The following is a 25,341-nucleotide window of genomic DNA, read 5'->3' as shown; positions in this document are numbered from 1 at the left end:
GTCACGTGACTCGGTGAAATCATTAACAAACAAAAGATTAAAATGATAGTGATAAGTGATCCTGTGTGTTGGGTAGAAGCACTTCTGGCCAAATTGAAAATCTTATCCTGTCTTCCCCACTGATCTGAAAAAAAAAAAAAAAAAAAAAAAAGACTAGATGCATAGCGCATAGACATCTGCCTATTAGTTGAAACCACTGGCCACCATCTTGGTACTCCCAAAATCTGTTGGAGGACAGATTGGATTTTGGTGGGGTTTTTCCTCAAAATTTGGAATGTAGAATTAAAACTAGTCGTCTATGTTTGACACTTTTTCAGTTCTGGTAACATGAAGGATTTTTAATTCAACTTGGTAAGCCAAAAAAGGGTAAGTGCAAAGAAAGACATATAACACCGTGACTACCAAGAAACCTTGCATATTACCTAGGGCCCGGTTTCTGTGACATGTTAACTTTTCCCAAAATACGCTGTGAAGCACTATCATCATAACATAGTAAAAAAAGTAGGCATTTTTTTTGGTCATAAAAACATTAAATTTTAAGTTAATCAGTGAGGTATATTTTTGGAACTAAGGACTCACAATGGGAAAATACATGCTAAACAAATTGTTCATTTGTTGTCTCTGCGACGTCCTATTTCAGACAGAAAATGTAAACTTGATTCCTCGCATTTGAAAATCAAATTCAATTTGCAGAGTTCTGTATTGTGAAATCATCAAAAATTCCACAGAAAATGTGTTTTCTTCCTTATCCACTGATGAAGTCTCGGAAAATATTTACATCGTTTTTTTGCGAAAAACCGTCGGCCTATAAAGGTGAAGCAGAGAGTGAACAGTGGACAACAACAACAACCGTGAACAAAACTTTGTTCAAGTGAATTAAACTCATCAGAAAAAAAAACCCTTTTCAAACAAACTTTAACAGTGTCAAAGTAAATCTTTCTAACTTACCTGTGGAATGTTTTCTCACAGCCACGAAACTGGCGATGAACGCACAGGTCGGCATGGTTGTTTTGGGAGTATCAAGATGGCGGATGGCGACTTCAGTTTTGGTGGCCAATGAGCCACACAGTTTTGTTTTTTTTAAGATCCGTGCTGCCACTCAAGAACTCGTTGTAACGTCATCACTGAGGTGCCCTCACGGGGGGGTGCGTTCCAAACTTTTTCCATTTTGTGGTCACTGTGAACAATTCATTGGTAACTAAACGTTATGAAACCCGAGTCACCTCCTTTTCCACATTATATGGAGCAAAGTTGAAGCCCAACCTCTCGGTCTGACCGCCGTTTGGCCATCCTCGCACTCAAATGGCTTCCCGTTGGTTTTCAAACCCAGAACAGAGTCCTCCTCCGTACTTAATGGCTATTGTGTGAAAAGGACGATGAAATGTCATTGTCTGTGTTTATCCGCAGGGGTCAGCTGACCACCTACTACTTATTGGTATAAAGACCCGGCCCCCCCCTCCCCGACACACACACACACACACACACACCACACACACACACACACACAACACACACACACCACACACACACACACACACACACATACACACAACTTGTGGAATGTGAAGATAAGAGCTGCGACCTATGCTGGAAAGCTGTTAAAACACATTCTAGATTTTAGTCAGGAATCCCAGTGAGATCTGATTGTTCCGATTTTTTTTATCATTATTGTTTTTTGTTTTTTTTTGCATTAAGTGTATCTTTGTGATTTTTATATGTTAACCATGTGAAACATAATATTCTTTATACACCACAGTGCAAATTCTAGCATTCCATACTTGAAGGAACAGTTTGGGGAAGACCCTTTTCTGCCCCCCCAGTGCACACACATTTGGGGTCGAGCACAAGCAACAAGTGCATCACGTTGTCACTGTAGTTACAGCATTTGAGCACGAGGTGGCAGCAGATCATATTGTGAAGCAGCAGATCACATTGTTGTTGTAATAGCACGTTTTGACCAACAGGTTGCAGCAGACTACTGGGAAGAATTCAAGTAGGTTTCCCAATGGAGTTTAATGTGGATACACAATAGCTCTGTTTCTCTCATCATCCATCCATCCATCCATTTTCTTTGGGGCTTATCCTCACGAGTGTCGTGGAGATTGCTGGAGCTAAGTCAACGGGCAGTCAAACAGCCGCACTCACAATCACACCTCGGGGCAATTTAGGGTGTCCAATTAATGTTGCATGTTTTTGGGATGTGGTAGGAAAATGGAGTGCCCGGAGAAAACCCACACAGGCACGGGGAGAACATGCAAATCCCACACAGGTGGGGCCCGGCATCGAACCCGGGTCCTCCAGCTGATCCACCGTGCCGCCTCAGACTACATTCATCAGAAAATAAAATGAGTATAAGCGTCTCAGAAAAATGTCCCCGCGAAGGCTCGTCTGCAGAAAGTTGAATCCAGGCCGATAAGCGCGGCTGCTTTTGCACGGAGTCCCGATCGAGCACCTGAGGGCCCCCCAGCAGCTGAAGTTACTCTGGGGCCAGCCTCGGCGACAGAAGCTGCATTTAGGCCTGGAGCCTGAGGGGCCTCACAATGGACTGGATAGAGAAGCGCGTGAAGAGGATCTTTGTGCGCCGGGGGTTGGGGGGGTCGACGGGCTCATCAGCGACCGCATCCGGAGGCGACGCAAGGCCGGCGCATTCAGGTCTGGCCAAGGCATCGGCGTTTTTCGGAAGCGGCATCTCCAGCCTACACGATCAACAGCGGCCGCTGCTCATGACTATGCATGCGGAGCCGCTCCCGTGTCTCTCGTGCAAATGATATTGTTTGCGCTGCGATGCAGAAATTCAATCTTTTTCATTGCAGTTTGTCCTTGTTTTGAATTTCATTCTAAATGTGAAGATCATCAGGTTTGAACATTAAACCTCTAAAAAAAAAGTTATAGGCATCCTGCTTGTGTGCGTCACGCGATGCCAAAGATTTATTGAGTTATATTCGAAATTCATATCAAAAATCACTTTCCTATCACCGTTCGAGTCGTAGCAAGAGCTCCCTTGAACGGAAAAGTAGTGATATGAGTTTAGATGTTGTTCTTTTCTTCAAGTATTTCTACATATTTGTTTCCATTTATCACAATGAATGATTATTAAGGGCCGATCAGCTCCACGGAGAAAACTCCTGACGATATTCATGCATCCATCCATTTTATTTGCTGCCTATCCTCACAAGGCTCGCGGGGAGTGCTGGAGCCTATCCCAGCTGACAACGGGCAGGAGGCGGGGTTACACCCTGAATTGGTCGCCACCCAATCACAGGGCACATCGAGACGAACAGCCGCAATCACAATCACATCTTGGAGCAATTTAGAGTGTCCGATTAATGTTGCCTTTTTTTTTGGGGATGTGGGAGGAAACTTAAGAGGCTGGAGAAAACCCACACAGGCACACGGAGAACATGCAAACTCCACACAGGCGAGGCCGGGATCGAACGCGGGTCCACAGGACTGTGAGGCCAAAGTTTACCGGCTGACCCAACGTGACTATATTCGACTTCTACAAATCGCATCGGATGATATCGGAAGGAGAAGGCCTCGAAATGAAAGCACGAACAGATGAGATGCAGGATCACTCAAATATCACAAAAGGGAGGCGTGAAAATGTCTAGACACCAAGAGGAGTCTCAAAGCCGTCGTCCCCTTCATTTTCGTCCACATTTTAGTGTATAACATAGAGACTGGGAGTTCCTGAGATGTTTCTGTGCAAAATTTCAAACCCTTTTCCCAGGTTGAACTTTGTAACACCTCCAAAGACAAACCGAACAGGAGAAGCTTCGCGACAAAGACTTTTGGGTCTGTGCATCTTGTTTTGATGCATCAGAGGCGATGCTGTCTAGACTGCCAGTGAGCCGACCCCCCACCCCCGACCCGACCCCACAACTCAGACAATTTATGCTATTAACTGCAGTCCGTTGTGAGCCTTAATCCCTCGGACAGTTGCTCATCAGCGTCAATCCCTCGCAGATCAACGACACCCTCGCCACGCGTGTGACAAAACACAACCTGACAAGTCAACAAGAACACAAAATGTTATGTTCATATCACGGTACAGCGGGGCAGCTGGAAAGCGTTGGCCTCGCAGTTCTGAGGTCCCGGATTCGATCCTGGATCCGCCTGTGTGGAGTTTGCATGTTCTACCCGTGCCTGCGTGGGTTTCCTCCGGGCACTCCGGTTTCCTCCCACATCCCAAAAACATGCAACATTAATTGGACACTCTAAATTGCCCCTAGGTGTGATTGTGAGTGCGGTTGTTTGTCTCCATGTGCCCTGCGATTGGCTGGTGGTGTGTGTGGTGCTCATGGTGTACCCCGCCTCCTACCCGTTGACATCAGCACTCCCTTGTGAGGATAGGCGGCTAAGAAGATGGATGGATGGATGGATTTTCATATCACTCATATGTATGGATACTGACTTAACTTCTATTAGACACAAGCTTGTGGTTGATTGTGTGAATTGTGAGGCGTATTATTTTATAATATAAAGTATTTAAACTATACATGTGTTTCTACTATGCAGTTTATTGTCAGGAAAAGCTAAAAGAGAAAAATGCTTTAAACAGACGAAACGCATGATTTCTTTCTCCATTCATTGTAATGGGAAACGTCAATTCGGTTTTTGAACAAATCACTTCTCGAACCGTTTTCTGGAACGGATCGCGGTCGAGAACTGCGGCATCACTGTACTTGGAAGGAGGTGGCACGAGTGTGCGTGTGCAAGTGTGTGTGTGAGTGAGCACTGGCGACAGGTGTACGAAGGCAACAGAGAAAGTCGGGTTCGCGTTGACAGCAGACGGAATGTGTCAGATCCCGGCGGCCATGTGCACGTTAAACACACACTCGGAGGGCATTTGGCGCTGCTTGGGTGGGAAGGAGCAGGAGATCTGAGAAGAGGCAAACAAGCCTTTTGGCATTTTGGTGGCACTCTTCCCAAGGCCCATTTGTGCGTGGCCGGCGGCTTACATGACGATTCCACCCAAGAACGGTCACCTGCTTCTGTTTGTTTCCTCCGGTTCACCTCTGCGCTTCCCAAAAAAAAAAACGGTGACTAATGGTGACTTTTAGCCGCAGAGTTCATGCAAAGGCAAACGTGGGTGACTTCGCAGTGCAGTGATTGCGCGGAATTGCACGAAAGGCATTGCATTCCGCTTTAGAGTGAGCAAATATTGTTTTGTTCAAAATATGACAGGAAGATTGCAAAGACCGTGGAGGAATGTCTTTTTCGCCCCATCTAACGAGCAAACATTCATACAACGGCGTTCATTTTCCTTTTGCACATTTTGAAGTGCACAAAAGGAAAAAAGAAAAAAAAAAAACATGACAAGGTTGACAATTTTGCGAGCTACTTTTGGCCCACATGCTGTATGATTTGATTCCTTACCTCACTCATGGAACTTCTTTTGATTTTCACTCCACCCATCCATCCATTTCCTTTGCCGCTTATCCTCACCAGGGTCGCAGGGAGTGCCGGAGCCCATCCCAGCTGTCATCGAGCAGGGGGCGGGGTACACGCTGAACTGGTTGTCAGCCAATCACAGGGCACATGGAGACAGACAACAGTTGCACTCACAATCACACCTAGGGGCAATTTAGAGTGTCCAATTAATGTTGCATGTTTTTAGGGATGTGGGAGGAAACCGGAGTGCACGGAGAAAACCCACGCAGGCACGGGGAGATCATGCAAACTCCACAGAGGGGGGGCCGGGATCGAACCTGGGTCCTCAGAACTGTGAGGCCAACGCTTTACCAGTCGCCCATTTTCACTCCACTGAAGCATTTTATCACTCCACAGGTCAGAAATTCATGAGATAAATTTCATTCTCATGTTATTACCAATATAGTTGCATGCTGGCGTAAACAATCTGATTATTAAATTGGATCCGCACCAAACTGCGCACCCTCGCAGATAAATTGGGGAAAATGGTGAAAAATACACAAACTGATTTTTTTCTTGAATCTTCTAATTTCACCTGCGTCCTGATCAACGCCACCGTTTAACTTTAAAGTGCCACTGTCATCAAATGCATGATTTTTAGTATGTTATTAATGAAAAAAAGGCAGCCGGAATGGACCCATCTGTTTTTTTCACCGCAACAACATGATATTGACGTATATGGCTTTTTGTCACTCCTGCCACGAAAATCCTCTCAAGGGATTTGTTTTCGAGAAGAAGCAGGAAGTGACGTTAGTAGCAGACACCCACTCAAGTGGTCTCGTCTGTTTCTACTAGTTTGACCTGCTGGCAGGCAGCTCGTTGTTTCTTTGTTTTAGCCAAAATGCCGGCTCGTTGGATTGCCGGATATTGTTCGAACACTTGGGAGGGTGGATTCATTCTTCGTACTTTTCCAAAAGACCTGGTTCGTCGTGAAAAATGTATTGCACGGGTGCAAAGGACGAGAGCTTTGTGGGTTCCAAATGACAGGAAGGTGTGTATACAGCTACAAAAAAAAACAATAGTTTTGGAGGGGGTGGGGGGACGTAAATCTCTCAGAATGTAACAAAAGTTCCACGCACATAAGTCAGGGGTGCTAAATGTGTCGATGTGCCCGTCGGCGCCGAGCACGGCTTCGGACAACGGGCACGGCTTCGGCTGGGCTGGCTCATACATACTGTCTGGGGGTCTGTTGTCAGTTAGAAATGATCCGCACATCATCTAAATATGGCTCGAAACGATAGGGTAATATTGCCTCGCTCACTTCACTCGATTGTGAGATGTTCTTCTTCTTCGAAAAGAGCTTCCGTGTCCCACAGTAGGTGGCACAGCGTGTTTTCAATGGCGAATGTCGCGGTGTGACGTAATGAACAGACGATGCAGGCAATATGGCGACCACCTGGATGTCGAATGAGACATCCGCGATTTTACGCACTGATGACGCGCTCTCTGGTCATATTTATCGTTTTATCGTATGGACATTGAAGTGAATAATGTCGTATGTATTTTTCATGACTATATCTATTTTCGAACGTTTCTCGGCGTGACACTTGACCTTTAATGTCACACCAGACGACACCAAAAGTCTCCCAGAATTCTCTTTAGCAGCCGCAAACAATCCCGCTAAGTCGGAAACAAATAAACAGATATTAAAAGATAAACATCTTTGGTGGAGGTGATAAACCAAACGCAAACGCGTTTGACAAGCGGAATGTCAAACGTGTTTTCTTCTTTTCGATGATCATGAACGGTGGTAACTTTTTTGGGCTTCTCGCTCGCACGCTCACAAGCGCGCGGGCCACACACCAGCACGGACAACATTTGAGTGTTTTCTGGAGCACACAACTGTTGTTTATCCGAGCAGGGCCATTTCCTATGGACCCCCCCCCCCACCCCACCCTCCAAACCGGTTCCCACCTCTTCCCCACGCTTGTGTCAGCTGGTCTTCTGGGTGACTTATTCCGTATTGAAGTCCGGGCACATTGTGAGCACGGCTCGTCTCGGCAATGACAAATAACATCAAGTTGGGCCAGATCCGAACGCATGATTGGCGCCGCTTACTCTCCACCACATTGCTGTCGTTCCGATAGCGGCTATGATGTCCAAACACGAGCCAGATGAGGGTCTCGGGTCTTCCTCGCAGCGCTAGGGTTTTTAGGTCCTAGGAAAAGCCACTTTGGGGTTTGTTTGGCTTTAAACTCAAGACGCCCAAGTGCTCTCGCAAATCCCAGACAAAAGGCGTCTAAGCGACTGGACCGTGTGAGGCCAGCTGATAGATTTGGACCTGCAAAGTGCAAATATGTGACGTGAGCAGTGACGCAACAAAGACCAGATCAGTGTTGGCCTTCACACAAGTGCTGATGCTGTAATTTCTCGCAAATTCTCCTTTGCTGGCCTGCCGAGTCTTTAGCACCTCAAACCCACCCCCCACCCCCCGCATCCCCACGAGCGCTCGGACTGCAATCTCTTGTCGCCACAGACAAATATTGACTTGTTCAACGGCTCGGCTTCTGCCAGGATTAGAGCCTCGCTTCCTCCCGCCGCCGTCTCTAAACAGTCATTAAGTCTTGTCAGCAAATCAAAGCACTCCTCTGAAGAGTCGCGCGCTTGAAAAAAACGTATCGTTCTCGATAGACCCCATTAAAGATTTCCCCGATTTGGCTTGCCGTGAATATTTTGCACCTGCTTGCGTTTTGTCGCCGCGCAAAAAACCTCGAGAACCATGTATTTCACAGACAACAGAGAGTACTCGATGTACTTGAATGTGTTGCGCCACAAGACAGAAGCCCATCTGTCACAGGTGAGTACTGAATACACAATTCCAGGATGGCCGCCACTTTGCCTAATCTGGTTACAGTCTGGATACCGGCTGTGAATCAATAGAGATTACAGATCCATTAGTCTGAAGGTGTGAGGCAAGTGCAAGGCATTCACGACAAAGCTTCAAACCCGCGGCCACGCCGGTCGGCCAAATAACGCGAGGGTGTCGTGAAACGTCCGTCAAAACGTCTCCGTTTCGGGTTTCTGTGGTGCAAAATGAGTTGTCACACTCAAAAGAAGCACAGACATTTTGCTTTGGTAGAACACATCTTTAATACAGTAGTTAGTTAGTTACATTGATTTCAAAAATAAAAGATAGAAATTCATCAGTTATGTTGACACCCCCCGCCCCCATGAGGTCACCCTCCACCTCTCCAACCGATTGCTGTCCCCCAGCAACAACATTTGTCAACTGCCATCTGCCATCCGCACCCCCCCCCTCGTCTCCTCCGCAAAATCGATATCATTAAGCTGCAACATCATCTCTGCTGTAGCTTATTTAATTTTGGGGGGGGGGGGGTTGAGGAGGAGGACATATACACATTCAGTACAAGTGCTTCTAAAACAAAAACTACGGTATGAAAATACTGTACACCTTTAAGATTCATCCAGTGTCATTCTTTTTTTTGTGTGTGGGGGGGGGATTCACAATCGCAACAAAAGGAGGAGGAACAGAGCAGCAGCGAAGGAGCTCAGCCAGCTGGCTCCTGCCTTCCGAGTCTGCTTGAAATGATGGAGAACAACGAGCGGGTGCGTGTCAAAGTTCATCTTGTCGTCTCACCGCCGTAAATGGACACGTCCAGTCTGTATTATTATTTTTACAAGTGTTCCAGTGGTCGGGACAGGGAGTGTCCCACAGATTTGCCCCCCCACTGACCACCCCCCAAGCCCCAACCCCAACCTCCGCTCCACATCGGGCCTCGCTTCCTCTCTACACCTTGGTGGCCAGAGACTGAATCTCCGACTTCTGAGTCTGGGCGCTCAGCGTGGACGACATGGAGCTCATGTGGCCATGCATGGCCTTCTTCAGGTTGAGCAGGCACAGGCACTGCGAGCGAAAGCGCAGGTCGAAGAAAGCGTAGAGGAAGGGGTTGAGGCAGCTGTTGACGTAGGCCAAGCACGTCGCGTACGGGTGGGCCAGAAGCAGGAAGCGCAGGAAGCCGCAGGAGCTCGGGGCCAGGTTGAGGTAGGACAGGGCGTCCATGCTCTTCAGGACGTGGAAGGGCGTCCAGCAGATGGCGAACACCACCACCAGCGTGGTGATGATCTTCAGCAGCCGCTTCTTCTTCTGGTCCTCCTTGCGCACGTTGCTGAAGTGGCGCGTGACCGTACAGCCGATGAAGCAGTAGAAGATGGTCATGGCCAGGAACGGGAGGAGGAAGCCCAGGGCCGAGGAGGACAAGCTGAGCCCGGCGATCCAGAGGAACTCGTGCCTCTGGTTGAGGGTCACCAGGCTGAAGTCCATGGCGCACGTGGTCCGGTTGTTCTGGTCGCTGACCGTGGTGCGGAACAGCAGCGTGGGCAGAGCCAGCAGGCCGGACAGCAGCCAGATGGCGCCCAGCGACGCCAGCATGGTGGCCCTCGACCGCAGCCTGCTGCTGGACAGCGAGTGCACGATGGCCAGGTAGCGGTCGAAGCTGAGGCAGGTGAGGCAGAAGACGCTGGCGTACATGTTGACCAGGACCACGTAGCTGCTGATCTTGCACAGGGCCACGCCGAAGGGCCAGTGGTAGCCCAGAGCCGTGTACACGGCCCACAGCGGGAGGGTCACCACGAAGGTGAGGTCGGCCAGCGCCAGGTTGCCGATGTAGACGTCCGCCGCCCGGCGCTTGGACTTGGACCTCCAGACGGTGAAGATGACCACGCCGTTCCCGGACAGGCCGAGGATGAAGATGAGCATGTAGAGGACCGGGATGAGGGAGTAGGAGGGCTCCCACTCCGAGAAGTCGCACAAAGTCTCGTTGTCGTCGTAGTACTCGTAGCTGTCCGCGTATTCCCCGGTGGTGGCCTCCATGCTGGCGGGGCACACAAAAATCCTCCCCCCCCAAAACAAAAAGAAGGCTTCAAAAGTCCAAAAGGCCTCTTGAGATGAAGGGAAGGTGGACGTCCCGCTGCTGCCAAGCGGAGGAGAAGGACGCCAGGCGTGTGAGCGAATCTTGCCGGCTGACTGCCTTTTTAAACCCCCCCCCCCCCCCCCACCACCACCAAGCCCCAGCCCCAGCCCCAGGATGACCCCACCTTTCCCACTCCTCTCCCCCCCACCCCCTCCCACAAGCATCTCTCTGCCCTCCCCCTCCGCTCAAGAATATGTTGTTCTTGTTCAGACAGGTCAAACCCGATCTGGATTTGTTTTGGGTACCAAATTGCCGCAATGCCTAACTCGATTTTAATGGCCGTTAATTTGACGCGTGTGGAGACATTTCACAAATCGTGACTTTTTGAATGAAAATTTGAAAATGTGTCCAGCAAACACCGCATTACCTTTTCCTGATTTCACTTTTGCGTCTGCCCTGCGTGGTCCATCGAAACTTCGCCACCTTCTCTGGACACGTCGCGACTTGAGTCACCACGTTTTGCATCACAATTAGCCCCATTACACGCAAAAAACACAGATTAACCTAACAAACCTAACTCAAATAAATATTACCAAGTACAAAGTCACGTCAGTGTCATTATGAAGACTCTGAACGTCAAAGTGTTTGAAGATTAGATGAAATGGCGGCACGTGGATTGAAATCTCCGGCCTGCGGATTCATTTCCATGAGAAAGACAACGCAAACGCGGCGCTTTCAAACGCAAACAAAAGGAAACTTCGCGTTGACGCTGCTTTTGTTGAGGCCATTGAAAAGCAAGTACATATTTTGGTTTTGCTTTTATTTGACTGTATGCGTTGGTTTTGATCATTTGAGCTGCTGTTAATTTCTTTTAATAATATTGACACTAAAAATATTTTTGCATCAGTTTTTTGTCATACCAGAAATGGTCCGAGGATGAAAAATGTTTGAAATAAATCTCTAATCTTGGGAAAATCATTACACCACCTTTATTCCTTCAATTTGTTGTCCATTTGATAGCCTTGCACTGACTAAATCCATTCATCCATTTTCTTCATCGCTTATCCTCACGAGGGTCACGGGGAGCACTGGAGCCCATCCCAGCTGCCAACTGGCAGGAGGCGGGGTACACCCTGAAGAGGTTGCCAGCCAATCACAGGGCACATTGAAACAAACAGACACACTCAGAATCACACCGAGGGGCAATTTAGAGTGTCTAATTAATGTTGCATTAATGAGTGCCCGGACGAAACCCACAAAGGCACGGGGAGATCATGCAAACTCCACACAGCCAGGTCCGGCTGCAGGATTGAACCCGGGACCTCAGAACTGTGAGGCCAACGCTTTACCAGCTGCGCCACCAGACTAAATACATATTTGAGCAAAGCTGATTTCCATTTTTCAAAATACTTGAAGATATGCTTCATCTTAATTCTATTCCCCATTGTTGAGGTGATTGAGGTTGCTCAAATCATTTTGGCTACGCCCTTGAGCAATTTTAAATTCTTCTTTTTTAATCATATTTGGATTAAATCTATCAAAATGGCTCCCCTAGGGTCAAATCACCAGAGTTGCAGATCCAGATGTGACTATGCCGTCCTCCCTGAATCGCAAACTGTGCAAGAACCGCTTATGTGGAGGCCAAGAAGTCTGTTTTTTCTTCTTCTTCTTTTTACAGTTCTTTAATTTGTCCTTTTTCCTCTCCACATTCCTTTACACGCCGGTCATCCGTATAGAAAAGAATTTTCTCTTGAAAGCGATCCTGGCAAAACTCAAGCGGTTTCCGGCTCCACTTGCTCCTCCTCAGCCAGCCCGCCGCGACTGTCGCGAGACAGCCAATCTCACAGCAGGTGGGGGCCCACCTCCACCTCCGCCCCCAGGGAGACCCTTGGCGGCCTGCCGCTCGTGTCCCTTGGACAAATAAACGTGTAGATTTCAGAACTAAAAGCAAGGAGATAAGAAACAGATGGTCAGATGAGAGCCTCGTCTTGGATATCTTCTGAAGACCTCCTCACGTGCTAATCATGGTCTTGATAGGCGGCCAGATAAAGACCTGATGCTGATCCTCGAGTCACTTTTACGGCCGTCGGAGGTGGTGGTGGTGGAAGATTTACTCACTTTGGTTTCGATATTAAAAAGTTTCAAAGAAACATCCTCGTGGAATCTGACAAGGTTATGATATTTTTCAACACAAAGGCAGAAGGTTTGGGGTATCAGACGATATTTAATGAGCAAAAGGACGCACGGGGACCGTTTATAATATCTGCGTGTCAGCCCCGGTGGGATCAGAGGAGCTGATAAAACGGACGAAGCCGCGAGGATTGTTTGAAGTGAAAATTGTTGCCGGCGCACGCGCTCCCCTTTATGTGATTTGCGACCAGTGATACCCCACAAATCACGCGGCGGCATTCGCAGAGCTCAAAGGCTGCGTGGCCCACGGAGGATCACGGCGAGACGTCACTCCAAACAAGCGGGTAACAAAGTCGGACAGCGAGCGTTTCATCACGAAAATAACGTGAACTCCTCCGCTGCTTTCTGAGGTGCGTTTCCGCCTGATTGGGTTTGGATGGGAGAGCTTTCGCACGGCCTCGCTAAGCGCCAACTCGTCCGTGCCAGACGAAGTCACACGCTCGTGCCGCGGAGCCAGTGGCACAGCCCCAAATGTGCGAGGGTGCAACACCCGTTGAGGAGGTTGCTAGGCGGCAGCTTATTAACGTGCCGCTTCGCTCTCTTCTTCTTCTCTCTGGCAAATGACAATTAGCCATCGTTTTATGACAGAACCCTTAAAGGCACTTTAAAATCATGGCGTCCTTAATTCAACTCTTAAACCCAAGGACAATGGACTTCGTATAGCTCCTCACATCTGACGACGCTTAAACTTCATCAACACAGAACCCCACCCAATCAGATTCACGTTGGACTTGAGAAGGCTGCTCCATTGTTTCTGGATTTTATTCCTAAATTCGCACTCTGGTGGAACATCATCAAGATCTCCAACGTTTGAAAGGTTATTGGGGTCACTTAGCTTAGTACGAGTCAAACTTCTACCCTTAAATAACTTGTCCTGAGTTATTTTCGACACCATATGTGTCAGGGTACATTGTGAACTTGATCTGTACTGGAAAGGTAAATACAGAGGCCGCAAGTAAGCCGAATTCTGTGTTCAAAACGTCCATTTGAATTTGGCCCGAGAGACGGTTGGGCTTCTCGGCCACACGCGGACCTCGACTTTGCCTGGTCAGGATGAAATTATGCCAGCGTTTGCAAGTTGATCGTCTTTGTTGCCACAACAATATTGACGGTCTCTCCGATGCTTTCGTTCATGTTTACCCCGTCAAAAGATGCGAGCATTGTTTCTCTTGTGACCTTTCGACTCTGATCAGTTCAAAGTTTGAAGCACTTTCTCTTCGGTGCTCACCCACTTTTGTCGTCCTGCCCCCGTAGAAGCTCGGTCGGGAGCGAGCGGGTCACAAGGTGTTTCCCTTCTTGCTACTCGGGGGGGCTCACACCTCCGGCGCAACCGTCTTTCCATCAGTTCGAGTTTAAGCGTGTGACAGAAAAATGTATTGACAAACCGAAGCCCAGTTTTTCATCGTTATTGTAGACCGACTAGACATTCAGAAAAATAACACCGGTAGGGCACGTTTGGATGAGGTGCCACACAGGAGATGTTCGGGGTCAAAGGGGAAGAGCGGGAAGGAAACGGCGGAGGAAACAATAACACCGCAGCAAATAAAGAAGCGGGAGATGAGTCAAATGATAGAGAGGATGTCGGGGAAGAAATACAGCGACAAAGGGATGGCGGTGACGCTGATGAGAGGGCAGCCGCCCCCGTTAACGGCGGGGATTAGAGGCCGGGGACTGCTGGGATCTTGTGGCTCTGCTTCACTCTGGCCGGGACCTCCCACCCCAGGAGACCTGCGAGAAGCTGGCTCCAGTTGCTCTTAAATCTCCTGACAAAACAAAAAGCCTCGGGCTCAATTAGGAGGAATTTGGTCTCCGTTTTCACGAACCGAGTTCCTTGAAAGCTTTAATATCACATTCTCTCAAAAACGGGGAACTTTGTATTTTGTGAAGGTGGATGCTTGTTCTGCTGGAAAAGGAAGCATCTGGATTTCATGATTAAAATAAGAACAGACCGCCCCAGGTGCGATTTATAAAAATGCAGCCGAACACCCCAAAGCCGTCCCCTGTGAGCAGAAGTCAAGGTGAACCAGCAGTCCATGTGAAAACCAGCCAAAGGACTCGCCCAAGGTCTGACCGGCGCTTTCTTATGTAAATGCAAAAAATAATCATCAGGGGGAAGAATGGAAGGGCTGTCATCATCCTGCCGACTGGCGGCGAGAAAGACCAGAAGCCGACACCTCGACAAAAGAATCAGCGAGTCAAAACACAAATGGGAATTTCAAGCAAGCTTGAAAACTTTTTAGTCCCAAATGACAATTTAATATTGCAGCAAGTTCCAAAGCACAGATGGATTTTGGAGTGCTGCCAAGGAAAACCATTCTTAAATGCTGGAAAAATGAAGAATAAATTGTGCCCCTCGATATAGGCCAGCCAAGAATACTGGAGACTATTCATATTAGCCCAACATACACCCACTGATAAGAAGTGATGTGGACTCTTTGTTTTGTTTTGTTTTTTATTCTCAGGCTGTGACTCTCATATGCTGGATGACAATCCATCTTGGGGCAATAGGAAACTTAAAATATACTTATCAAATATTAGGTATAGTGAAGGTTTTGAAAGGCAACATGCAAATGTCAAACGTTACTGGCGGACGTTTGAGTTTTGAGCTGCAGTTGATGAGATGGCGACGTATAAACACACTCAGAGGATATTTTTTGGTGTAGATTTTTGCCCGTTGAGGGCCAAAAGAATCAGAAATCCTCTTTAGTTGGAGTTCAATGCAAACATAGAACTGAAATGTTTAATTTTGTGGCCCATTGTGTCTATCATTTCGGTCATGACAAACAGCCAATCATGTCCAAGTCGCCACAGTGACACACTCCCTATTGATTGTTGATGGTGCAATGAGTGTGAGACCGTCCAACCGTCATCTGTGCTAGCCTCCCTCCACCTACCCCGAATCCACCGTTCCACCAAAGACCAGGAGTTCTGCCTGATGAACTTTGTGTGAGTTTCTCAGTTTCTGCTCTTGTGAATCGCGGATGAAGTCAACAGTGAAATCCGAGTAGTATTTCCTCAGATCCCACCAGAGGATTATAGATCATTGCATCAAATTCCCGATCTTCAAAGCCTGACCCTCTTGACGATGACGTGAACTGCTCTGTATCCTGGATTTTGATTGGCCTGTCACTGGTGATTCAAATCTTTTCCAACTTTTCTTGGTGTTTTGGTCCTCCATCACGCTTGCTTGGTACCCGATTTTTATGCAGTTGACGAATTCTTCGTCTTTACAAGGACCTGTGCAATTGCCAAAATATGGTACTCCCACATTGGACAACTTCCGGCAGCATCTGACAGTGGCGACGCTATGTCCAAGAAGTCGGCGCTGCTTCCCATCTGTCACCTATTTGACTGTAAATCGGTCACCTCTGACCCCCAGACCGGCCCGTTCCCTGCCCCAACAAACAAACTGTGACTGTGTATCGGTGCCTGTCTTTGTCTATTCTCACTGACGGTGTGTTGTCCACTTCCTTGGTGCTGCAACACGTGAACTCGGATTTCATCATGGCCATAACAGTAATAGTTTTTGTTTCTTAGATAGCAAAAAATTGCACAGGCTAAAATATGAATTATTTCAACATGCATTTTAACAGTGGAACTATTCTGATCCTGTCAACTTGACTGTGCTTTAAGGGCATAATAAAATCAACTTTTACACTGATGACAACTTTTGCGTGCGTATGGTATGTGTGGTGTTTGGGGGGTCACTGTCCAGGTGAAAACATCCTCCGACTCCCTCTAATTTGGCAGTAGTTTTGCTGTTGCTATCGCCCAGATTGAAAACGGAAAAAACTTTCCCTGTGGTCCACTTCGTCTCCTCAATCCGCCCTTGGCGTGATTAACTGCCATCCAATAACTGCCTCATCTCACTTTTGTCTTCGTACTATACGACTCATGTTGAGGAACTTGCAGGCCTGGCGCTTTCAAGGTCATCAACATGCATCTGAAGTTGATATTCCAACTTGCGAATATTAACGGTAAAGATGTGACCAGGTGACTCTGAAGATGAAACTCGTACCCAGGGTAGGACGGCCTCGAGGTCCCCAGCCGTGCGACGTGAATGTAATTAGAGCAAGTGGGCCGTCCCATTAGGCGACCGCTTCAGGCTTCTAAAAGAGGAAGCGCGACCCCGTTAAAACAGAAAACGTTTCAGACGCGAGGCCCCCCGAAACACTTCTCACCGTCTCCCTCGCGGCGGAGGCCGACAAATTAGCTTTTAACGATCCCAAAACAGCCTGGGAGTCAATGTCGGAGCCGTGCGTCACTCTTGTGAGCCTCGTTGGGGAAGGCTAACTGCCTCCAGAATGAAGCCGGGACTCTGAGAAAATATTTGGATAGGGCCCGGTGGTATTTCAGCCCTCGAAATGGGTTTCGGTCCACATCGTCGCCGCTCGCCACATGTTGTTCCACTTTCTCTTTTTTTGGGAGCGAGGGCTTGGAAACACAGCTGGAGGATTTTGCGAGAAGTCTTACATCAATAATAAATACAGACAGCATTTTTGACCTTCTGTGAAGACTCGAGTGTGACCACACACTAATTCGCCGTCGAATCCAATCCTTCAGCTACTGGGATGTTGAATGACTTCTTGCGGAGATGTTTGCTGCCCGTGAACGACTCCGGCATGTGCTATGCCTGCATTCCCAAATCCGGATGCGATTTGGCTGGAGAAGACACCATAGTAGACAAAAATAAACACAATAGATGTATTTAGCGAACAATAGAATTGATACGTGCACCTTGATCAGTTACCGCATTTGCTGTTGGTTGGATTTAAACTGGAGTGTTCAAAGGCACGATTAGGATTTATTTTATGCGCTAAAGCGGTACAACATAGATATGCCTCACGTCACTCTTCTTTTCTTACTGCCAAGTAGATAATAAATCTGAATCTGAAGCTACAAGTGCAGCGTAACATCAGAATTACGTCTTCGATGAATGTTTGATGTTGCCAAAATGCCCCAATCGGGGACATTCTCACATTCTGTATGCTCAAAGAACACATATGATGTACAGACCCTTGCAAAAAACAAACAAACAAAAAAAAAAAAAACATAGATTATAGAATCATCCATCCATTTTCTTTGCTGCGAGGGTCGCGGGGAGTGCTGGAGATTACCCCAGCTGTCAACAGACACACCCTTAACAGGTTGCCAGCCAATCGCAGGGCACATAGAGACAAACAGCCACACTCACATCGAACCCGGGTCCTCAGAACGGTGAGGCCAACGCTTTACCAGCTGTGTCGGACTATAGAATCAGGGCCTACAATTTAAACAATTTCTAGCATTTGTTTATTTTTACAAAATTTAGGGTTCTAGCTCATGAAATCCACAAACTCATCAAATTCAAAAAGTTTGAATCCTGTGACGTTGATATGTGTCACTAGAACCTGCATGTAAATCGGATACAAGCGTTACATCGTAATCGGGACTTGGACCTGTGGTTTCAATCGAGCCTTCGAGAGTCCAGGGGTCTTCAGTTTACTCATACACCGAGGGGACCAGACAGAGAACAATTAAAGACACGTAGCGCCATGATACATAAAACAATGGACTCACAAGGCAGAGTAAGAATCAAGGCGCCTGGAAATTGAATAGTTGGCTAGCCTCCCAAAAACGCAAGATCCTCTGGAAAAGTTCCTTTTAGGTTCTGGCATGACTCAGTATAGTGTGGAAGAACTAGCACAGAACCCTGACCTGAACCCCAGAAAACACCTGATGAATTAAGTTGAACAGAGATGGTTACCCTGTTTCCAATGGACCTTTCCGATGGCGATCTTAGCCATGTCCCACAAGCTTTCAAAATGGCGATTGAACAAAACATGTTTGAAGTCGATTCTCTATCCCGTATTCCAGATAATATTGTGGTAAGTTTTTTGCCAAATGCGTCGAGACTTGTCCAAGAGAGTTCTACAGAGAGGCCTCAAATATTTCACGCAAGGATATGTACACAGAATTAAGATTTTGGACGAAGCAGGACGCAATGTCAGAGTTACAGCGAAACGTTGGCGTTCGATGCGAAAAAGTTTGACGCCTCACAAACTTCATATTGAAATCCAACAGGATAGAATAGTGGAATCGTACTGCGCATGTCAAGCAGGGTGAGTACTTTTTACTTGCAAAGATCACGAGTAATATCATTGTAGTCTTCATAAGTATTCATTTGACTTGGCTCGTAATGGAACCCAGCGCTTTGTCTTCAAAGTCCGATGTGATACAAATTGGCAAATACACATTTCTCTTGCATTGCATCACGCATTACGTATCACAAACCCGACTCTTCGGCATAAAACATTACACACTTAATTCAGCAGGTCAGTGATACACTAATGAAGTGAAAGTTGTTCTCCTGCAATGTCTAAAGCACTGATAATAATGAAATCAAACTCAGAGAAGTTACTTCTCACTCACTTATCTTCGAACATAGAGCCTTGTGTTTGTTGATATTCTTCAGATTTGGTTTTACGTGCGCTCTTCCGCGAGCCTTAATCCATCGTAGACACTTCGTCAACTGTGTTTTAGGCTTTGGAAAATGAATCAAGCGGGCCCATTGTAACCTAGCAGGGTATCTTCCATCAGAATTGCACGTTGCCCAAGCGCATCTGAGGACCATTTCTTTCGGAACATTAATTTTTCCAAGCGCACGCTACTGACAATCAGCATTGCTTGTGGGACAATACGGCGAGAGGGGCGTGTCAAACCAGGGATTAAGACAATGCGGCTATCTGATTGGCTATTATTGTACGAGTGATTGACGGGTCGGGAAAGGTCCATCCCAGCCGTCATCGGGCAGTGGGTGGGGTACATCCTGATCTGGTCGTCAGCCAATCACAGGGTACACGGAGACAGACAAGAGTCACACACACAATCACACCTATGGGCAATTTCAAGTCCCCAATTAAGTTTGTATGTATCATATCATGTCCTGATTCCAATTTATACAGGACGTACTATGAGAATAACACTGCGCAAAGGGCATACTGCAATATCCTCAGCTACCCTAGATATGAAATATACTGTGTCACGTCTCTCTCATAATATGCCTGTGAAACTATTTTGAAAGGTGATCCGAAAATCCAGCCAGTGAGCAGGCACATTCACTCCACCTTTTGCTTTTATCTGCAACAAATTGCACATGCCTTGAAATGAATACTAAGTCCCGGATTTAGTCCGTCTGAGCTGAACCGCCTTCAGCCATCCTCGCTGCGCTTTCACTGAACTCACAAACGTTTTGCACAGTGTGTGCATAGTAGAAGAAGCCAAACTTTATTTGTTGAATAACAAGAGAACTTTTTGAAAGGGCAGCGAGTCAAGAAAATGTGTGTCGTTACCTCATCCCCAAAATGTGCTTTTGGATGCTAACTATTTCTCCCGAGGAACTGTAAAACATCTGAAAATGCATTCCTTCACCCAAAAAGCATTGAATTGTGTCTCCATCTTGTTTACGGTGCAGTGGAGACTCTCAGGGAGCCGCCGCTCTCACATGGCTAATCCTCCGGGAATAAATTCCCAAACAGGAAAAACAATCTTCCTTTGCCCATCAGGCACTACCGACAGCCGCTAACTGTGCTAGGGGGGACTTGGCCTGGGTATAAGGTTCAGCGGCTCAGCCCTTCCTGTCTTTGTTGGACTTTGTTTAGGGTGGTACATCTTCGTCCACCTCTTGCGTGACCCCCCTGCTCCGCAGGTTTGTCCAGAAAATTCCGCCTTCACAATGCATTGTAAACTCAGCTAAATTCAATTGTAAATGGAGCAGATCCTGGAAGAGGTTATTATCTTGAGTACCATGGAAACTGACAGCTTTCTCAAGGGAAGGTCGAGGTGGTTAGAACCCTCGGGGCTTTTTAGCATTCAGGCTTACGGGGGCAAGTCTAAACCTGATCGCTCGCCTCCTGTTTGCGAGACCGCAAACACGGACACAAACACACAAAAGCTGCAGAAAGTCGGGAAAGTGTGTCCTGGAAATCATTTTTGACCAGAGTTGTTTGACGGCGCGATGTGACCTCGGTAATTGGTTTTCCTCTCGTGAAGCCTCGTGCAGGAAGCAAAATCAAAGCCATAAAGTTTACCGAAGTGGACTTGGGGGTCCGCGTTTGGGCGAGGAAAGGGCGACACCTCGGCTCTTTTCGGAGATAATCCCCGGCTTCCGCGCCACGACGCGACGTGCTTTCACGGGCCCAAAAAGGCAAACAGCTTTCAACATTCCAAGATGACAGGCGGACCTGTCCGTTCAGAAGCGGAGCGGCTGGCGACGCCTCGCTCATCCCGACGTTTGCGGGGGAGGGGGTCCGACAAGGGGCCTTACCTGTCGGGGGAAGAAAGCCACGGGGGCTTGAGAGGCTAGAAATGTTGGTACTGTATTTTGTACCGCCTGTAGGGAAAAAAAAAACAGCATGTAAAGTCGTGAGTAAGACTTGTATAGACTGTTTTCAACCACGTGACTACATCCGAGGAACTTGGCCATGTTGGATGGGTTCACTCTACTGACGCACCGTTCACTCTATGGCTTTCGTATACAGACCGGGGTTCGTACGTCTGTTAAATGCGATGCATGAAGGATAAAAAGACTTTGGAAAGTTATCGGTGCTCGTTAGATGTTTCAAGAAAGCGTGACGCCAAGAAGTGCGCTTTGATCGACAATATCGACCCATATGCCTTGTAGAAACACAAACGGAGCAAGAATTTCCAAGTGTGGGCGTCGGTAACTTAGCCAGACTCTTCTCGACAAGCGCTTATACCGCGGACCAACTAAAGCATTACAAAGCTCTGGAGTCCTACAACCAATTCATCAATGGCTGGGTTCGTCATGCGGCGGTATCCATTGTAAGCACACTGCTAAGGTTAGCGTACCGCGTGATTATAGTTAGCGTTGTGTTAAATTATGTTGATTGTACCAACGAAAGAGGTGTAGATTATTACTTTCGTTTTTGTTACCGAGTGGGAGAGAGAGAGGTTGGACCAGGATGACTCCCAAGTGGAGCCCACACCTTTTTCTCATCGACTCACGAAACAGCTAGCGGTGCGGTAACTCGTTTGTGCAAACTGATAATGAAAACTGATAATGAAACAGAAAATTCAGATTTTGGAGACATGCATTGCATTCACACACGAGTATCGGCTCAGCTGCTAGATCGGCTCTGCTAACGCGAGACAGCCGCAGTTGTCGCCGTTTGGTTGCTAACTGCTCCGTTTTCTCGCACTGGTTCTTGATCACAGCTGGCAGTCGAAAGAAAGACGCTTTACATTGCCCACTTTCGTTTGAGCATCCGATAACCTGGCAGTGCGCCCCCATTCATACGCCTTTCTGAAATGATTCCTGCTGAGTTACGAGTGTTTACGTGGATTCGCCAAACCAAGATGGCGCCCGCGTTCTAAATCAATGTGTCTTATTGCCACTCATTATTGTTATTGTGGCCTCATTTGTTTGCCTTTGCGCCTTTTAATAGTTTGATTTTCTCAGTTGTGCTGTGGGAAGTGAGCATCCTGCTCTGTGACTAAAACGATCCATGTGAATTTCATCTCACGTGCGATTATCGCACCTTTTGCCAAGCGTCATTTCTATGTCCGAATCAAGTTTGGACATTTGCTTTTTTTTTTTTTTGGTTTGTTTTTCAACTATTCTATTGTTGAATGTTCTTTCTATGTGGCAATAGAGCAACAAATAGTCACTTGATGAAAAGGAATTTCGAGTTTGCTGCTTTTCGATGTCGAAAGTCAGAGGGAGAAATCAAAAGTGTTTTTGCTGCCATTCCCCCTTCGGGTGGGCGGCTATCAGCACGTCTCTGGAGAAGGGCTGGTTTCCGTAAACGTGATGGGGAGATGTTTCCTGTGGCAGGTCTGCCTGCTGCTGATTAGGGGCCATCCATCAGCGAGACCCCCTCGGAGCACAGAGGTGAGCTCCGCTCGGCCGCGCTCTCCGTCCACAGAAGCAAAGTCCGCGCCCAGCCCGCTTTGAACTGGACAACATGGCTGCAAACCCAACGAGCCCATTTAAATATGTTAGGCGCTCACATTGAGGAAGTCTTACTATGGTTGTTTGTCTATGTCTGGGCTGCGAATGGGCGGCGACCAATTCAGGGTGTACCCCGTCTCCTGGCCGAAGATTTCTGGGATTAGCTCTGGCACTCTTGCGAGCCTTGTGAGGATAAGCGGCTCAGAAAATGGATGGATGGATAAATAAAATAGAGCAGTAGTGATTACAAATTCTATTTTGTAGAGACAACTGTGGAGCAGTATAACCTTTCACAATTTTGTACTAAAAAATAGATTTAAATTGAATCTAAACTGTGTGTGGGGTGGCACGGTGGGGCAGCTAGTAAAGCGTTGGCCTCACAATTCTGAGGTCCCGGGTTCAAACCCGGACCCACCTGTGTGGAGATTGCATATTCTCCCCGTGCCTGCCTGGGTTTTCTCCAGGCCCTCCGGTTTCCCCCCACATCCCAAAAACATGCAACGTTAATTGGACACTCTAAATTGCCCCGAGGTGTGATTGTGAGTGGGGCTGTTTGTCTCTATGTGCCCTGCGATTGGCTGGCGACCAGTTCAGGGTGTAAACCGCCTCCTGCCCATCGACAGATGGGATAGGCTCCAGCACTCCCTGCGAACCTTGTGAGGATAAGCAGCTAAGAAAATGGATGGATGGATGCATGTTCCCTCTGTTTTATTTAACGGAACAAAATCTCTCTATGGGCCCACACATAGGATGCCATGTTTCTCCCTTTCCTTCATTTGGCTTTTTTTTTTTCTTTCCAAGTTTTTCAAGAATATTTGTATCTATAAAGGATACAGTGACAATTAAGGCAGAGCAGTCGGGTTTGAAGTTTGTTGAATGGAAACGTGCAACTCCGAGCGGACTCTCACGCAGCCTTTTTATGTATATTATTCATATAGTCTCTTGAGCCTTACAAAGGTCAGAGGTTTTTCACCAGACGGTCCTTTCACGGTCCTCCATCATGTCCAGCGACAGTTCTACAACGCAGTAACGTACCACCTCGAAGGGTGCGGCACCCCAAGGGCCGCCGCCTAAAAACAGACTATCGCTGAGGTTTTCTGCTGGAGTATTTTCTCCTTGGTCCCCCCCCCCACAAACTTTTCTTGGGCTCCAGTGTAAACAGGAAATAGCGAGGCATCCTCCTTGAGCGGGCGACGGAAATCGCACAAGGTCTGGAGCCTGAACTGGACGGTGTCAAAGAGAAGGCCAAACTGTGAAAAAGTATGTCACGGCCTTCTGGGTTGATTGTGCCACTTGGATGTTGTTTGTGAATGGACGCTAAAAGGGGTGCGGCCTACGCTAGCGTTCAACTTTGCTCCTCCGCTGGCACCGGTGATGTTCCATTAAAAGTAAAAATAATCATGGGACGACCCCGTGGGTTGCAATTCTGGGCATCAAGACACAAACAGGATATACTGTAGCTAATTGAATAACAAAGCTGCTCTTGCTATTATTGTCATTTTACTTTTGTCTCAGGACAAGAAACTGTGTACAAGTGTGTTGGAAAAGGGATGCCATGCATGAAGTACATACTGTGTACTGTACTATAAAATGAATAACCCGCTAGGGATATCTATAGCATAGAAGGATGTATATTATTGTTTTAGGGAGTTACTTTAATAATAATTATTACGAAACTAGTACCGTAATTTCCGGCCTACAAGCCGCGACTTTTTTTTCCACACGCTTTCAACCCTTCGGTTTATGCGGTGATGCGGCTAATTTGTGCATTTTTTCCTAACGGCCGCAAGGGGGGCGCTCCAGTGGAAAAGGTAAGAGTGAGACTGGAATATATGTGCATAGGAAGTGACTTTTACCGGCCATGCTAGTGCTGCACTAGCATTAGCACTGTGCTAACATGTTGCCGCTGTGTTCCTGGCGTGACTCAGTGATTTTTACCGTTAAGCTTTTTTTTTTAACCGGCCCTGTCAGCGCCAGCGTTAGTGCCACGCTATCGTTAGCATCGCCCTAGCAGTAGCGTGGCACTAGCATTTGCATTGCTGCCACGCTAGCAGTAGTACCACATTAGTGTTAGCGCCGCACTAGTATTAAACTCTTTTCACTGCACTTTATTTCCAGTCCAAATGGAATTTTTTTTTTCTTATTTACTATTAATACAATAATAAAAAGTCCAAAATGATGCACACAATTCATAAAAACAAAAGTAGAAACAAGCACAACACTTTAAAAATGATTTTTAAAAATATTTTCTATTTATTATGACAATATAATGTTGGTAATGATAAATTTCGCATGATCTAGTCATGCGTGTGAATATTTGCGCCAAGTAATTGATTGCAACTTAAAAAAATATGTTTAACAACAAAGCTATAACTTTTGTTCATTGTTCATCATGAATGTTGTATATTGTTATTTTTTTCTCTGGGTAATTTTAATTTTAATTTTAATAGACTTTTGTTGTAATTACTGTAATTTCCGGCCCATAAGCCGCGACTTTTTTCACACGGTTTCAAGCCTGCGGTTTAAGCAGTGATGCGGCTAATTTGTACATTTTTTTTCCTAACGGCAGCAAGTGGGCACTCGAGCGGAAAAGGTAAGCGTGAGACCGGAATATATGTGCCGAGGAAGTGACTTTTACCAGCCATGTTTGTGCTGCGCTAGCGTTAGCACTGTGCTAGCGTGTTGCTGCTGTGTTACTGGCGTGTGTCAGTGATTTTTACCGGTGAGCTTTTTTTTTTTTTTTTTAACCGGCCCTGTCAGGGTTACGCTAGCGTTAGCATTAGCGTCAGGCTAGCGTTAGCGGGGCGCTAGCTTTAGCGTTGCCGCCACGCTAGCAGTAGTGCCGTGTTAGCGTTCGTACCGTGCTAGCATTAAACTCTTTCTGTGTACTGTCTT

General features: G+C 47.1%; 1 protein-coding gene and 1 long non-coding RNA gene across 2 annotated transcripts in view; both read right to left on the bottom strand.

The window, feature by feature from the left end:
* Positions 1-8,532: 8,532 nt before the first annotated feature.
* aplnra (apelin receptor a) lies at positions 8,533-10,395 on the bottom strand. The gene has a single exon (XM_061817386.1). The coding sequence runs from the start codon at positions 10,262-10,264 to the stop codon at positions 9,182-9,184; it is 1,083 nt and encodes a 360-aa protein (XP_061673370.1). The 5' UTR covers positions 10,265-10,395; the 3' UTR covers positions 8,533-9,181.
* A 173-nt stretch (positions 10,396-10,568) lies between these two features.
* LOC133499126 (uncharacterized) overlaps positions 10,569-25,341 on the bottom strand; it is a 39,541-nt gene continuing 24,768 nt past the window's right edge. Inside the window, exons 2-3 of the long non-coding RNA XR_009794555.1 lie at positions 16,676-17,156; positions 10,569-16,603 (exon numbers count right to left, since the gene is read on the bottom strand). This is a non-coding gene — a long non-coding RNA (uncharacterized LOC133499126). The remainder of the gene's footprint in view (positions 16,604-16,675; positions 17,157-25,341) is intronic.

The sequence above is a fragment of the Syngnathoides biaculeatus genome, chromosome 4 (genome assembly GCF_019802595.1).
Source record: "Syngnathoides biaculeatus isolate LvHL_M chromosome 4, ASM1980259v1, whole genome shotgun sequence".
NCBI classification, from domain to species: domain Eukaryota; kingdom Metazoa; phylum Chordata; class Actinopteri; order Syngnathiformes; family Syngnathidae; genus Syngnathoides; species Syngnathoides biaculeatus.
Note: the sequence above shows the minus strand (reverse complement) of the source record. Positions and strands in the feature narration are given on the sequence as shown.

Bases quoted from the DNA above. Each gene is read 5' to 3' on its own strand.
- aplnra (XM_061817386.1), bottom strand. From the start codon at position 10,264: ATGGAGGCCACCACCGGGGAATACGCGGACAGCTACGAGTACTACGAC.